This window comes from Pristis pectinata, chromosome 9 (assembly GCF_009764475.1).
Source record: "Pristis pectinata isolate sPriPec2 chromosome 9, sPriPec2.1.pri, whole genome shotgun sequence".
In the NCBI taxonomy this organism is placed as follows: Eukaryota; Metazoa; Chordata; class Chondrichthyes; order Rhinopristiformes; family Pristidae; genus Pristis; species Pristis pectinata.
This window is the reverse complement of record NC_067413.1, coordinates 16,302,957-16,319,427: the sequence shown is the minus strand read 5'-3', so window position 1 is coordinate 16,319,427 and position 16,471 is coordinate 16,302,957. Positions and strand designations below refer to the sequence as shown.

Sequence of the window (16,471 nt, the reverse complement as noted above, 5' to 3'; positions counted from 1 at the left end):
GTGCGGGCAAAGGTTTCATAAAAGTGAAAGAGTTGGGGCAGGGAGCAGGGCACAGGAGGCAGGAGACAGGTGTTGGGGTGAAGTCAAGGGGGTAAAAGAGATTTAATCAAATAGCATAGTATTATGTTATTCTTCACTGAATTAGAGTGGTCACTGATGGCAGAGTTCAAGAAGAGTAAACTATTTTACCAGAACATTCAGGAGTACTTTTAATTTTTATCATCAGGCCATAATTAATAATTTTGCAGCTACTTTATTTTTCCATTAACACCAACATCAGTTAGAGTATAAAACAGGCAGGAAGTTTTCACTTGCAATAAAAGTTAAAATTACTTTCTTCCTCCCACTCCCACCCCCGCCCCTAACCCGCCCTCCCCCATTGCCACGCCATTCTCCAAGAGGATACTCGCTAGCATCTTCAACGCCATGCAGTATATGCCCAGCCAATTCTACAGGGTGATATTCAGCAGAATCAGAAGGCAACATACCTTGGTACATACTGGGCTAGAAATTGCTTTGCTACCTTTTAATATCTTTAAAACTTTATTGTAAGTCACCCTAATGCTGCTTGTGAAAGTCACACAGATTGCAAGCTTTAATTGCAAGGTTCACAGCAAAAGCAAGAATCTCCCAGTGGCCAGCCACTTCAGTTCCACATCCCAGTCCCATACTGACATGACCTCCTCTACTGCCACATTGAGGCCAGACACAGGTTGGAGGAACAACATCTCATATTCCGCCTTGGTAGTCTCCAACCTGTTGCCTCAACATCAACTTCTGGTAACCTCTCCCCTCTTCTCCCTTCCTTTGTCTTCCCTCATTCCTGTGGCCCCCTCACCCCTTCTCTTTCCCCTCCCCCCACCCTCACAACCTACCCATCTATTGCCCACCCCCTTCTCTTTACTCCATAGTCTATTATCCTCTCTTATTGGATTCCTCCTTCTTCAGCCCTGTGTCTCTTCTACCTATCACCTCTCAGCTTCTTGCATCACTCCCTTTCATCCCCCCTCTCCCACTGACCTACCTTCCCCCGCCCACCTGGACTCACCTATCACCTGCCAGCCTGTGCTCCTCCCCCTCCCCCAGCCTTCTTATTCTGGACTCTGCTCTCTTCCTTTCCAGTCCTGATGAAGGATCTCGACCCGAAACATCGACTGCTTATTTCCATCCATAGATGCTGCCTGACCTGCTGAGTTCCTCCAGCATTTTGTGTGTGTTGCCGCAGAATAGTATTGTCAGGTTTCCCTGTAGAACTAGAGTTGATGTTGTTGGTTTCAGTACAGTGTTTCCTATTGACCCGGCAAGTTCATGTAGTTAGCAGGTATAATCTTTGCAGCTAGCTCGTAAAAGGACACACCACAATGCAAGCAACATTCTTCAAGGTACTGAAGAGTGCTGATACTGAAGGATTGGATGCTGCAGTGATAGGAGGATGTGGGAGAGTCCTCCCAGGGGTCTAGATAGGCTGATGAAGAAATAGTGACTGCAAGATGCATGCTCCTTGTACAAGGGAGGTGGTGGGGAGGGGGCTTCACTGGGACCCTCCAGAGCTACAGCCAGGTCTTCCTGGCAGGAGGTTTCCAGTAAAATCTGCAATTCCCACTCTCCCTGTTCCAGTGGACTGCAGGAAAGTAGATGACGCTTGAGGATGGAGTTTGGATGACCTCTGTCATGTAGCAAAGAGCAGCAAACTTTGACCTGTGGCAGATCACCAGCAACAATCTGGACTGATCCTGAGATTCCTGTACCTCGGTACATGTGACAATAATAAACCAATTTGCCAATTAGGAAGCTGAAAGTGACTATGACCTTTAACCTTCATGGGTGACACAGTGGTGCAGTAGTTAGCACCTGCTGCCTCACAGGTTCAAGGGTCAGGGTTTGATCATAATCTCAGGTGCTGCCTTTGCAGAGCCTGCACATTCTCCCTGTGACCGTGTGATTTCTTCCTGTGCTCTGGTTTACTCCCACATACAAAAAAAGACTTGCTAGTAACTGGCTACTGTAAATGAACCCTTGGCGTGGGCAAGTGGCAAATGAATCAAAAGAGAGTTGTTGGGTAAATGGAGAGAACAAGCTGTAGAACTGCAGGGGGGGCAAATGGGACTGATGAGATTGCTCAGCTAGGAGCCAATCTCCTCCTATGTCAGTAAAAGTAATTCCAAGCACACAAGTGACGTTTACTTGAGGAAATGTCACATGTGCTTGGAATTATTTTTACTGTAAAAGGAAGTCAGAGATCTCAGTAAAGACAAAGAATGCAATTTAAGTATTGGTCCTTTAAATAACCTGGTTTCAGGGGAAATCCATTTTTCTGTGAGTAATAAGAATTTTGTTTTTCAAACAAACGAAGATCAAAATCAGACTCTGGATGAATTTTGAATGTTGAATTACTGCTGGGGCGAAAATATTTCTCCAGTAAGTCAAGAGTTGAATTTCCCAAAGGGCTCTAAGATACCAGAAATGCACACAAATAAAATTGCTCAACTTAGGGTTAAGCCAATTTTCAACTGTACCGTACCTTGTGCAAATGAATTTCTTGGCCAGGAGTAAACAAAATGGTTGCACAGATTTAATTTTAACTGAAGTGCAGCAACACAGTGTGTGAATATTCCTATACGCTCTTGCAGTATGTTGGTTCCTTACTGTAAATCCCACCCAAACAAGGTCCCAGACTCAATTGCATTAAAGAACAAATAGTCTCCCGGCATTTTCACATGGAAGGGAGGCACATTGAGAGGGTGGGTTATGTCAACAACAGTCAGACAACTCCAGTCAAGAGTGTCACTATGTGAGAATGGGCTCATACCTTATAACAGTCAGAGAACTAGTGAAATGCAAAAGGAAAGTGGTCACAGAGAACAGAATTAAGTAGTCTTTTTTCTCTTGTTTGCTCAGAATGGTTGGACTCCACTGCATTTTGCAGCCAAGTCTGGTTCCCTGGATACAGTACAGTTCCTGGTGGAAAGCGGAGCTTCTCCCAAGTTGGAATGTAAGGAAGGAAAGACACCAATTCAGTACGCAGCAGCCGACCACCACCAAGAGGTGGTGAGCTTTTTAATCCGAAAGAATAACATAACCCTAAAACTGACAGAGGACCGCAAGGTAAGAGGTGGTAGATCAAAACTCTGAACAACACAAACTAGAACCAGGATCCAACACTTTATAGCACATCCCGGAAATAAATATTACATGGAATCATAGTGCATTAGTTAGCCCTTCAGCCTATCACTGAAAAGCCTATCAATTAGTCTTACTTCCCCACTCTTTCCCCTTAGCTCCTTGAAGATTTATCTAATTCTGCTTTTAATCTCACTACTAAACCTGCTGCCATTGTTCTTTCATTCCATGTCAAAGCAACACACCTCATATTTATTCCATCATGTTGCCTTTAAGTCATTTTCTGAATATTTTTTGTATTCATAAGCACATTGTGAAGTGTGTTGTTTTTTTTAACTAAAGAAAATAAGTGACTGCAACGGGATATACACAGATTGAGTGAGTGGGTAAAAGTTTCATGTGGGAAAGTGTGAGGTCATGCACTTCTGGTAAAAAAAATCAAAAGGCTGATTATTATCTAAATGGAGAAAGACTGCAAGTGAGTGACATATAGAGGGGTCTAGGTGTTCTAGTGCATGAATTCCAAAAAGCTAGCAGGCAGGTCCAACAAGAAATTAAAAGGGCAAACAGTGTTTTGGCCTTCATTGCAAAGGGGTTGGCATTTAAAAATAGGGAGGTTTTGTTGCAACTGTACAGGGTATTGGTGAGGTCTCACCTTGATTATTGTGTACATTTTTCATCCTCTTACCTAAAAAAGGTATAGTAACATTGCAGCCAGTTTTAAGTGGGTGACCTGTTACTTTTAAACAGTGACACCTAGTTCTAGATTCTCCCACTAGAGGAAACATCCTCACCACATCCACCATGTTAAGACCTCAGAGGATCTTATAAAGATACCTCTCAGTCTTCTAAACTCCAACAGACACAATTTTCACATGTCCAACCTTCCCTCTTAAGACAATCTCCCCATTCCAGGTACTAGTCTAGTAAACCCCAGGGAAACCAGGCAAGCATACAAGGGTGAAAAGAATAAAATGATGTATTGGCAGGGTTATATGAAGAAGGATATGAGAAGGCTTTTGTGGAGAATTAGCCAGTTGCTGTATTTCTGTGTGGTAAATAGTATATGAAATTACTGCGAGACTGCGAGAGATCGGCTGTCACCCATTTCACACTATCACTCTGTGCTTTTATTGTGTGAAAGGCTTTGAGAGATTTCAATGGACAAGACTCAATGTAAATGTAATTATTATTATGGAATTGTTCTGATTTCATCAGTGAACTAAGCCATAGCTCATCATAAGAACTAACGTAATTATTGTGGATTTTGTTGCAGTTCATCTTTGACCTTATGGTTTGTGGAAAGCTTAATCGGAACAAGGTCATTGAAGAGTTTGTCCTGCACTCGGCTGCCCCCATGGACACTGCCATCAAGCTCTCCCGTGCTTTTGGCATCACGGCTCTGAAGGAAAAGGAGAGGTCCAGGGAGTTGCTGGAAGCAGCCAAGTACTGTGAGAACATGGCCAGCGAGCTGCTTACAGTGGCATCTGGTTGCAGGAGTGCTGGATACCTGCTCCGTGCCGTGGATCACCGGGGCACCACCATGCTGGACTCCTTAATAGAGTGCGAGCAGAAGGAAGTGGTAGCTCACCCAGCAGTGCAGAAGTACCTAACTGACGTCTGGTATGGGAACTTGAAGTGGGCCCACTGGAAAATAGTCCTTTTGTTTTTTACCTTCCTCATCTGTCCTCCCATTTGGCTGCTCTTCTCCCTCCCACTTAAGCACCAGTTCAACAGGATTCCAATTATGAAATTCATGAGTCATTTGGTTTCTCATATCTTCCTCCTGGTGCTGTTTATATTAACCATAGTCTATCCCCCACTTAGCCCAATATATGAAGGTCGGATGCTTCCCTGTTGGAATGAATGGCTCCTGCTCGCTTGGCTTTCAGGAATGCTGGTCTCTGAGTTGACCCACCCAGGGGAGAGGGCAGGATTGGCATGGATTCGGGTTTTTATCCTGGGATTTTCAGCCATCGCCGTCTTCTGTCACCTGCTTGCATTTGCTTTTCAGGAACACGAGCGGCTGCACTGCTTCTTTGCACGAAACATTTTTCTTGCAGTGGCCATGACTCTCTGCTTTGTGCAGTTTTTGGAGTTTCTCACCTTCCACCACCTCTTTGGCCCCTGGGCAATCATCATCCGAGACCTGATGAAGGACCTGGCCAGGTTTGCAGTCATCCTCGCCTTGTTTCATGTAGCTTTTACCATGCAACTTGCAGCTGTTTACCAACCTGTCTACCCTGCACCTCTGCTCAACCCATCTGCTGGGAATAGGTCGGGTTCTGAAGAGGCGCTTTATGACATTCAAGACCCATTGGATATTACTGTCTTACTTTTCTTTGCTCTGTTTGGTATGGTGGATCCAGACTCCTTACCCGCATTGTATCGGACACCCATTTTTACCCAATTTATTGTCAAGTTTGTGTTTGGAATGTATCTTGTCATGACTCTGATTGTCCTGATCAACTTGTTGATTGCCATGATGAGCGACACCTACCAGCGAATCCAGGCGCAGTCAGACACTGAGTGGAAGTTTGGGAGGGCCATGTTAATCCGTGACATGATCAGGAAATCAGGGACCCCTTCTCCATTCAATCTATGCACCAATCTTTTCTACTACATCAAACTGCTGTGCAAACATAGGGGTAAGTCAATGATTTTCATTAAGTTGAATGGGTGGACCAATGTGTTACAAGTATTTCACGAGTGAAGTTAAATTTATAGCCCTTATTTTCCTAGATTATCATGAGAACTGACAAGAGGTGTAGCAGTTAGCATAACACTTTACAGCGCCAGTGACCCAGGTTCAATTCCGGCCACTGTCTGTAAGGGGTTTGTGCGTTCTCCCCGTGTCTGCATGGGTTTCCTCCTGGTGCTCCGGTTTCCTCCCACATTCCAAAGATGTATGGGTTAGGAAGTTGTGGGCATGCTATGTTGGCGCCGGAAGTGTGGCGACACTTGTGGGCTACCCCCAGAACACTCTACGCAAAAGATGTATTTCACTGTGTGTTTCGATGTACATGTGATTAATAAAGATATCTTGTCTTATCTTAAGAGTCAGCTAAAAGGCACAGGAATCCTAGGGATTTATGGAAAAGAGTCTGGTTTGCACCTTTAATAGGCACAAAACCTTGATCATATTACTGGTACAATACTTTCCCCAACCGAATCCCCTCGCCAAACTTTGTAGCCACACCATAGGCTCCAACAAGACTTTGTCATCCAAGTCATCTCAACCCCCACCTGCACTACCCTCAAACTTGGACCCAATTCCTTGGTAGCACTTTTCCATTCACATAAACCATCTCTGATTATTTCCAAAAATCAACCATGGCATATGAAAGTTTTAGTCACATTTGATATCACTGTTAAGTAGATAGACAAATTAGATTAAACGTATGAGTGATCAAAACACTGTGCCTAAATAACGGAGATATATTACATTCTTCTTATACTTCTAACACTTGGACAAGGATTATACAAGTATTATGATGCCAGAGACAAATTTAGTTTGGAGTCATTCCCCACATAAGCTTAAAAATGACTGAATGACATTATTATACAACCACTTGACATATTCCTATGTCTGTAATTTTAAAGAAGGCAATAGATACTTGTATGATAACATGATGAATCATAATTGTGTTGCTATAAAGGGAAAAACCCGTGGGAAATGGGATTGTTGAAATTTTGGAGCAGAAGGAGGCCAATGAACTCCCTGGACCTTTCTGGGCAACAGCTCCAGATTGTAGCCATCCACTCTAAACCACCAGACTCATGCATAATGCTTTGGGATGACTGAATATTTCAGAGCTGGCCAAAATTATCAGTTTTGTATACAAATATGTCAGTGCCAGGAAGCAATCAAAAGAAGTAAATGCAGGTAATGCCCAGCATTATGGACATATCATCATATCTCAGGCAGCATCCATGGAGAAAGAAACAGAGGTAACATTTCAGATGGATGGCCATATACCACAATGTTCTGGAAATAAGTAAGCATGCAAGACTTGCAAGCCCATAGCTCCCTGAAAGTGGTAACAGAAGTAGACAGGGTGATAAAGAAGGCATATGGCATGCTTGCCTTCATCGTTTGGGCCACTGAGTATAAAAGTTGGAAAGTCATGTTGTAGCTGTATAAAACTTTGCTTAGGCCACCTTTGGAGTATTGTGTACAGTTCTGGTCGCCACATTACAGGAAGGATGTGAAGGCTTTGGAAAGGGTCCGGAAGGGGTTTACCAGGATGCTGCCTGGAATAGAGAGTATTAGCTATAGAGAGAAGTTTGACAAAATTGGATTGTTTTCTCTGGAGCAACTAAGTATGTAAAATTATGAGAGTCATCAACAGGGTAGATAGAGTCTTTTTCCCAGGGTGGAAATGGAAAATACCAGAGGGCTTAGGTTTAAGGTGAGAGGGAGAAAAGTTTAAAAGAGATTTACGTGATTTTTTTTTAACACAGAGTGGTAGGTGCCTGAAATGTGCTGCCAGTGGTGGGGATGGGGATGGTGGAAGCAAATACAAAAGTGACATTTAAGAGTCATTTAGACAGGTCCATGAAAATGCAGGGAATGGAGGGATATGGATCATGAGCAGGCAGTTGGGATTAATTTAAATTTGGCATCATGTTTGGCACTGACATCGTGGGGCAAAGTGCCTGTTCCTGTGCTGCATGGTACTGTTCTATCTCTCTAAAACTTAGGTTTCATTAGCAGTCCTATAACTTATATTCCTAAGATTTGTTCTTACTGAACATTATCCCCTCTCAAAGACAATAATATCATTGTTATGGTTTGTGTCAGTCATGGCTGTTCATAATCTCACTTTTAATATGCAGATGTTTTGCATTAGAGGACCCTAAACAAGAACATCAGCGACCTCAGTACCTGTTGGGCTTTCATCAACTGATGTTTCCAACAGCAGCTTCTAGATGGAGATTTGCACAGATATTGCACCCTCCAGCTGCGAGATTGATTACACTGAAGCTAAACATGGCCATTTTAAACAGACAATGCAGAAGCTTTTTAAAAATTTGCAAGGAAGAGCCCTGTAAAAGTATTTTACTTTGATAAAACCCCAAAATAATTTGACTTTTTCCACTAATCTAGAGGATTTCAGCTGAAAATAATACCATTCTTCATATGGAGCCTGTCAAAAACAATTCATTCCACAAATATAGCCTTCCATAGGACACAACATATGCTGAACCCAGATGCGGAAGTCTGGAATGTGCTGATACATGCTCTGCAAATGGATCTCTACAGAACTGTAAACGAGACAACTGCTCAGAAAGGCCTAATGTTATATATAACATAGAAAAGTACATCATTGGACAGGCCATGCAGCCCATGATGTTGTGCCGATCTTAAAGAGGGTAAAGTTCCAGTTATGCAAGCTTTGTCCTGGTGAAATAAAGCAGTTTGCTTTTCCTTGGACATCAATAACCATTGTAATTAATTTAATGTTAACGGTGCCAATGAGCCATATAATGCAATGCTATTTGCTACATCCTTTTGACACCGCTCTCTCATCCTCGCTGTACTCCTTGGGAAACTTGACATTGATTTACTTTGCGTACTCTATTGCTCTAACTCTTTTCCCTACACTCAGACAAATCACCATGGAGTGTTAGTTGTGATTTCATTTCTACCTCACTCAATGTTGCCTAGATCACCTTTTTGTTTACTTAACTATTGATGGGTCATAGTTGATGCAATGACGTTGTGCTATATTTGTCATCTACCTTTTCAAAATAGAGTTTGATTTAATCCTGTAATTAAATGGATTCTTCTTAGCATATTTAATCAATTGGTCTGCGATGTCCCTTCCTAAAAAATTCTTAGTGGGCATTCTCATGTAAAAGTTGGCAGACTTGCTATCAAACAGGATTAAGTGCAAAGAGTTAGCTGAGACTGTCATTCTGAAGTGATTGTTCGTAAGTTCCAGAAGTGCTGTGCTGCCCCTGCTCTCATTGTGTTCTGCTTCTTCCCTTTACCCAAATCTTTCCTTGTCACACGATGATAGTCAGTGTTGCTGCATTTGGTATGGTCGTGGCACAGTGGTTAAATTTGCAGGCTAAGATAAGATAAGATAAGATAAGATAAGATAAGATCTTTATTAGTCACATGTACATCGAAACACACAGTGAAATACATCTTCTGCGTAGTGATTTTGGGGGGCAGCCCGCAAGTGTCGCCACGCTTCTAGCGCCAACATAGCATGCCCATAACTTCCTAAACTGTACGTCTTTGGAATGTGGGAGGAAACCGGAGCACCTGGAGGAAACCCACACAGACACAAGGAGAACGTACAAACTCCTTACAGACAGGTGCTGGATTTGAACCTGGGTCTCTGGCACTGTAAAGCATTATGCTAACCACATGCTGCTAGCTGTGAAATTTAAATTCAATCAATAAATCTGAAATTGAAACAAAACTAGACATTCATAAAAAATGACCACAAAACTACAGGACTGTACTAAATACCTATATGGTTCACTCTTACCCTTCAAGGTAGGAAGTCTGGTTTCCTTACCCACCCTTCCCAAGATTTGACTCTAGACTCACCAATGTAGTTAATTCTGAAATGGTCCAGCAAATCACTGAGTTCAAAGGCAATTAGAGATAAACAATAATTGATTCCCAAATGAATAAATGTTATAAAGAATACAACACCCTCTTTGTGACCATCTTGGGAAGAATACATCACACACAACAGTGCAACTAAGGCATATTGTGGGAAGCCCTTAGAGTTCTTTAGACACCTAAACCATTATTCCAATACCACGATTGTTATTCAATACATTTCTCACAATGTTTCCCCACAATCCCATATATAAATAGAACACAGAACAGTACAGCACAGGAACAGGTCCTTCAGCCCACAAAGTCTGCACAGACCATGATGCCAATCTAAACTAATCTCTTATGTCTAATGTCTAATGAGGATAGGTTGAGTGAGCTAGGGCTTTTCTCTTTGCAGAGAAGGAGGATGAGAGGTGACTTGTTAGAGATGTACAAGATGATAAGAGGCATGGATAGAGTGGACAGTCAGAGACTTTTTCCCAGGGCGACAGTGGCTAAGACGAGGGGACATAATTTTAAGGTGATTGGAGGAAGGTATAAGGGGGATGTCGGGGGTAAGTTTTTTACGCAGAGAGTGGTGGGTGCGTGGAACGCACTGCCAGCGGAGGTTGTGGGGGCAGATACATTAGGGACATTTAAGAGACTCTTAGATAGACACATGAATGATAGAAAAATAGGGGGTTATGGGGATGGGAGGGAAGGGTTAGATAGATCTTAGAGCAGGATAAAATGTCGGCACAACATTGTGTGCCGAAGGGCCTGTACTGTGCTGTAGTATTCTATGTTCTATGTTCATCTGTCTGCACATGGTCCATATCCCTCTATTCCCCAGTCCTGATGAAGGGTCTCAGCCCGAAACATGGACTGTCCATTTCCCTCCATAGATGCTGCCTGACGTGCTAATTTCCTCCAGACTTTTGTGTGCTGCTCCAGATTTCCAGCATCTGCAGTCTCCTGTGTCTCCTTCTATTCACTACCTGTTCATGCGTCTGTCTAAATGTTTCTTAAACATTGCTATCTTATCTGCTTCTACCGATCTCCACTGCCCCCACTTCAGCCTTGAGCTCACAGTACTCTAAGTTCTCCACCCTGACCAAACCCATCTCATGTCAAGGGGTACACAGTGTATAGGAAGGACAGGCGGGTAGGCAGAGGGGGAGGTGTGGCCATGATGGTTAGTAGTGATATAAAATCAATAGAAAGGAAGGACATTGGGTCAGAGGAAGTGGAATCCTTATGGGTGGAGCTAAGAAATAGCAAGGGTAAAAGGACAATAGTAGCAGTCATATATAGGCCCCCTAACAGCAGTCAGGAAGTGGACCATAAGTTGCAGATTGAGATAGAAAAAGCGTGCCAGAGTGACAATGTGAAGATAATTATGGGGGATTTTAACATGAAGGTGGACTGGGAAATCCAGCAAGGCGGTAGAACTCAGGAGAGTGAGTTTGTGGAATGTCTAAGGGATCTTTTTCTGGAGCAACTTATTGAGGAGCCCACCAGGGGATCGGCTGTTTTGGATTGGGTGCTGTGTAGTGAACCCGAGGTGATTAGGGAACTAAAGGTAAAGGAACCACTGGGAACAAGTGATCACAATATGATTGAGTTTAGTTTCAAGTTTGAGAAGGAGAAGCTGATAACTGGTGTATTGATATTTCAGTGGAATAAGGGAAATTACAAAGGTATGAGAGAAGAGTTGGCCCAAATTGATTGGAGGAGTAAGTTAGCTGAAGGGACGGCGGAGGAGAAATGGAAGAAATTTCTACAGGAAATAAGGAAAATGCAGGATAGATATATTCCAAGAAAAAAGGTTTTGAATGGAAAAAAGGCACAGATGTGGATAATGAGGGAGGTGAAGGATAAAATAAAAGCAAAAGGGGCGGCGTACAAAGTAGCAAAAATTAGTGGGAAAACAGAAGATTGGAAAGTTTTTAAAAATCTGCAGAGAGAAACTAAGAAGGTCATTAGGAAAGCAAAGATGAGTTATGAAAGGAAGCTGGCGGACAACATTCGGAAGGATTCTAAGAGCTTTTTTAAATACATAAGGAATAAAAGAGAGACATGGGTTGACATAGGACCAATTGATAACGGTGCAGGAGGTATTATAATGGACGATAGTGAGATGGCAAGGGAATTGAATGAATATTTTGCATCGGTCTTCACCGTGGAGGACATAAGCAATGTGCCGGTTAGTCAGGAGTCTCACGAATTGGAACTGAGTTCAGTTGAGATTACTAGGGAGAAGGTGCTAGGAAAACTAAAGGGGCTTAAGACTGATAAGTCTCCCGGACCGGATGAGGTGCATCCCCGGGTTCTGAAGGAGGTGGCTGTAGAGATAGCGGAGGCATTGGCGATTATTTTCCAGGAATTGATAGATTCTGGCATGGTTCCGGAGGACTGGAGGGTAGCGAATGTAGTTCCGTTGTATAAGAAAGGTGGGAGGCAGCACAAAGGAAATTACAGACCTATTAGTCTGACGTCAGTGGTGGGAAAATTATTGGAATCTATCCTCAAGGAGGAGGTTACCGAATACCTAGAGGCGCAAGGCAAGATTGGACCTAGTCAACATGGTTTTGTGAAGGGGAAGTCCTGTCTGACCAACCTATTGGAGTTTTTTGAAGAAATCACAGGTAGGGTGGATAAGGGAGAGGCGGTAGACATTATGTATTTAGACTTTCAAAAGGCCTTCGATAAGGTGCCTCACAAGAGACTGATTAATAAGATGAGAGGTCATGGAATTATGGGTAGGATAGCAGAATGGGTGGAGCAGTGGCTGGTTGGCAGAAAGCAAAGGGTGGAAATAAAAGGATCTCGTTCTGGTTGGTTACCGGTTACTACTGGTGTGCCGCAGGGGTCGGTGTTGGGACCGCTCCTTTTTACCTTGTACATCAATGATTTGGATGATGGAATAAATGGTTGTGTGGCTAAGTTTGCGGATGACACCAAGATAAGTGGAGGAGTAGGGAGCATAGAGGAAATAGAAAGGATGCAGAGGGACCTAGACAGTTTAGGAGAATGAGCAAGGAAATGGCAGATGAGATTCAATGTTGAGAAATGTGCAGTTGTACACTTTGGAAGCAGAAATAAGCGGGTAGATTATTATCTAGAAGGAGAGAAGATTGAAAGTACGGTAGTACAAAGGGACTTGGGGGTACTCGTACAAGATACCTTAAAAGTTAACCACCGGGTTGGATCGGTGATTAAGAAAGCGAATGCTATGTTGGCATTCATCTCGAGAGGTATAGTGTATAAAAGTAACTCACTACGGGGCACTAGTGAGGCCTCATTTGGAATACTGTGTGCAGTTTTGGGCCCCACATCTTAGGAAGGATGTGCTGACGTTGCAGAGGGTTCAGAGGAGATTTACGAGAATGATTCCGGGAATGAAAGGGCTTATGTATGATGAGCGTTTGTCAGCTCTTGGACTGTACTCACTGGAGTACAGAAGGATGAGAGGGGACCTCGTAGCGACATTTAAAATGTTGACAGGAAAGGATAGAGTAGATGTGGCTAGGCTGTTTCCCTTGGTGGGCGAGTCCAGGACCAGAGGGCACAATCTTAGAATTAGAGGGTACAGTTTCAAGACAGAGATGAGGAGAAATTTCTTTACCCAGAGGGTGGTGAAATTGTGGAACTCCTTGCCACGCACAGCAGTGGAGGCCAGATCAGTGGGGGTGTTCAAGGAGGAGATAGACAGATATCTAAATAGTCAGGGTATCAAGGGATATGGGGATAAGGCTGGAAAATGGGATTAGAATAGTTTTTTTTTCCCACCCCATTTCTTTTTCCCTTTTCCTTGGAGCAGACTCGATGGGCCGAATGGCCTGCTTCTGCTCCCTTGTCTTGTGATCTTGTGATCTTGTGATAACCTTCTGCAGCTGGGAAGATCATACATTCAGCTTTGCCCTCTCCACTATTCACTCCACTGCCTGTACTCTATAGAACATAGAACTGTACAGCACAGGAACAGGCTCTGGCCCAGCATGTCTGAATTGACCATGATGCCAATCTAACTAATGCCATCTGCCTGCATATAGTCCATATCTCTCTGTTCCCTGCCTGTTCATGTGTCAATCTAAATGTTGTTCATGTGTCTGTCCACTCCAATAATAATTCAGAAATCATTCAAATCCTTCAAAACATCACTTCTGCATGAATAAATAGGCAGCAACATTATTTCATAGCACAGAAACAAGCCTACTACTCCAGGTGTGAAGTACCGATCTATACTAATCCTATTTACCAGCACTTGGTCCATAGTCTTCTATGTCTCGGTGATTCAAGTGTTCATTAAAATGGTGTGACAGTACCTTGCTCCACTACCTTATCAGGCAATGCATTTCAGATTGCAACCACCCTCTGAATGAAAAAAATCCTCAGATGACCTCAGACCCTCTTACTCCTCACCTTACGCCTATACCCTCTTTTTAGACATCTCTGTCATGGGGGAAAAATTTCTCACTATCCACCCTATCTATGCCTCTCATAAGGATGGATAGGGAGAAATTTTTCCCCATAACAGATGACGGGTTTGTTTAAAGTTCCACTAAAGTTACCCCACCCCTCTAAAAGTGAATTAAAGCAAATGGTATTGAAAACACACAATGACCCAATCATTATCAGAGGAAAACTTCACATTTCAGGTAAACTGCCTGTTGGAATTGACCAATAACATTAATCCATCTTTTCTCTTTGGAACTAATTTGCATTTCATTTTTGTGGTTTTTTTTAATTTTAAGAAAAGGTAAGTGTTGTTTCATTTCCCACTTACAATGCTTGCTGTACATCCTTTCTCGAATGGATGCATCCCAGGTACATTTTCAAAACTGGGCAATTTTGAACAAGTGTTTTTTTTTTGTCCAAACCCATAGGTAAACTCTGCTCTATGGAGGGCCGTGAATTGATGAATGAAGGAGATAACCTCGACACCATATCGGATACACACTCCATTGACATGTTTGCACATACATCTGTTGGCTGGATACGAAGCACCTCTAAAAGGGCAACACAAATCTCTCCTGAAGGTACTATATCAGCTCCTTTCTGTAATGAAGTGTTAGTCATGTTTTAACGAGTTCAGAATCTGAATCAGAAACAGATTTATTAGCACTGCCTTATATGTCGTGGAATTTATTGTTTTGCAGCAGCAGTACAGTGCAAAGATATAAAATTACTATAAATTACAAAAATAAATAAATAGTGCAAATAAAAAAGTTGGAAGGTAGCACAAATTACATTCAGCCTTCACTTGAAGAATAATTAGCAGCAGAAATGCTTCTTTTAAGCTAAGAGATAACACCATTGCTTTACAGCAAGCATGTTCCATTGACAATGTGATGGCAGCCACAAACCAATGAAGAGTCCCACTCTACGTTTGGATGCTGTTGCTTCTCTTTTTTCTTCCTCTGTCCGCAGAATCTGAGCTGAGAAGATTTGCCTTTCAATATGTGAACATAAAAGATCAGGAGGCCTGGAAAAGTGTCTTGTACTCTTGAAGTTTAATAGTATCTATTTCATCACTGAGCTTTAAAAAACCTACTTGATATTCAGTTATGTTGTAGTTAGTGAAACTGACAATCAACCTGGGATAATAAAAAGCACCTAGTTTGACTTTGAACACCTCCTTCCCCTCAAAACCACTCCCTCTAAGATGAATTTCTGCCTTATTGTGCTTAAGTACGCCTCTTGCTCACTGGTAATATAGTATTGTTGCTTCATTCAAATGTTTCATCATTAGGCTACTGGCTGAAGGACTGCATTAGTTCAAGAATGTGATGGTGGGCAATTATTCTGGCCTTACCGATGATGCCCACATTTCAAAAAATGAATAGTAAAATTGATATTATTTCATATTTCTTTGTTCCTGAATGTTTCATTGGAAGAATTAATTACATTTGATCAAATGCACTTACTTAGATGAGGCAAAGTCCACAGAGAAGATTCTTGCCTGTCAGGACTAGACTGAAAGCTTGTCTGAATACAAATTCTGGGGATTATGGATGAAAGACAGTGTACAAGCTTGTCAGTGAAGATAAAATGCATAAATATTGACATTGTCTAGGATACACAAAGGAAGAGTGAAAGGAAATTAATCAAAGGAACATTTTTATGGCTTGATATTCTGGCTAATTTAAGAAACTTTGGATTTATGAGGACTGAGATTAGCAGTCAAGAAAAAATAGACAATAGCCTAATCTAAACCGTTTGCAAAAATGTGGTTTGAAAACTATGAAATAATTGCAAAATAGTTCTTATTTTAGGTATGTGTGAATATGATAAAACTGGCTTCCAACATTTCCTTCTCCACAGCCGGATTCTTACGAGGCATACGGCAAAATGGTCCAATGCAGATTGAAGATGTTATTGACTGGCACAATGTGGCTTTTCGCTATCTAACAATGAAAGGCCAGACCGATGGTATGTTTGTAAAGGATTCCTCTCAGTCTGAGGATGCAAACAACACAGACCGTTTTGCTGTTCTAGTGAATGCTAGCATCTAATTGATAATTGGTAATTGGTTTATTATTGTCACATGCACTGAGGTACAGTGAAAAACTTTGTTTTGCATGCCACCTATACAGATCATTTCATCACATTAGTGCATTGAGGTAGTACAAGGGAAAACCATAACAAAGTGCAGAATAGATCTACAGCTACAGAGAAAGTGCAGTGCAGGCAGACAATAAGGTGACGAGGTAAATTATGAAGTCAAGAGTTCATTTAACATACAAGAGGTCCACAGTAGTGTAGCGGTTAGCGCAATGCTTT

General features: G+C 42.3%; 1 protein-coding gene across 1 annotated transcript in view; it reads left to right on the top strand.

Moving 5' to 3' along the window:
- Positions 1-16,203, top strand: part of trpn1 (transient receptor potential cation channel, subfamily N, member 1) — a 173,535-nt gene extending 157,332 nt beyond the window's left edge. The window contains exons 25-28 of the mRNA XM_052023457.1: positions 2,899-3,105; positions 4,397-5,768; positions 14,575-14,727; positions 16,013-16,203. Coding sequence (XP_051879417.1) covers positions 2,899-3,105; positions 4,397-5,768; positions 14,575-14,727; positions 16,013-16,203 — 1,923 coding nt within the window. The remainder of the gene's footprint in view (positions 1-2,898; positions 3,106-4,396; positions 5,769-14,574; positions 14,728-16,012) is intronic.
- Positions 16,204-16,471: the final 268 nt, after the last annotated feature.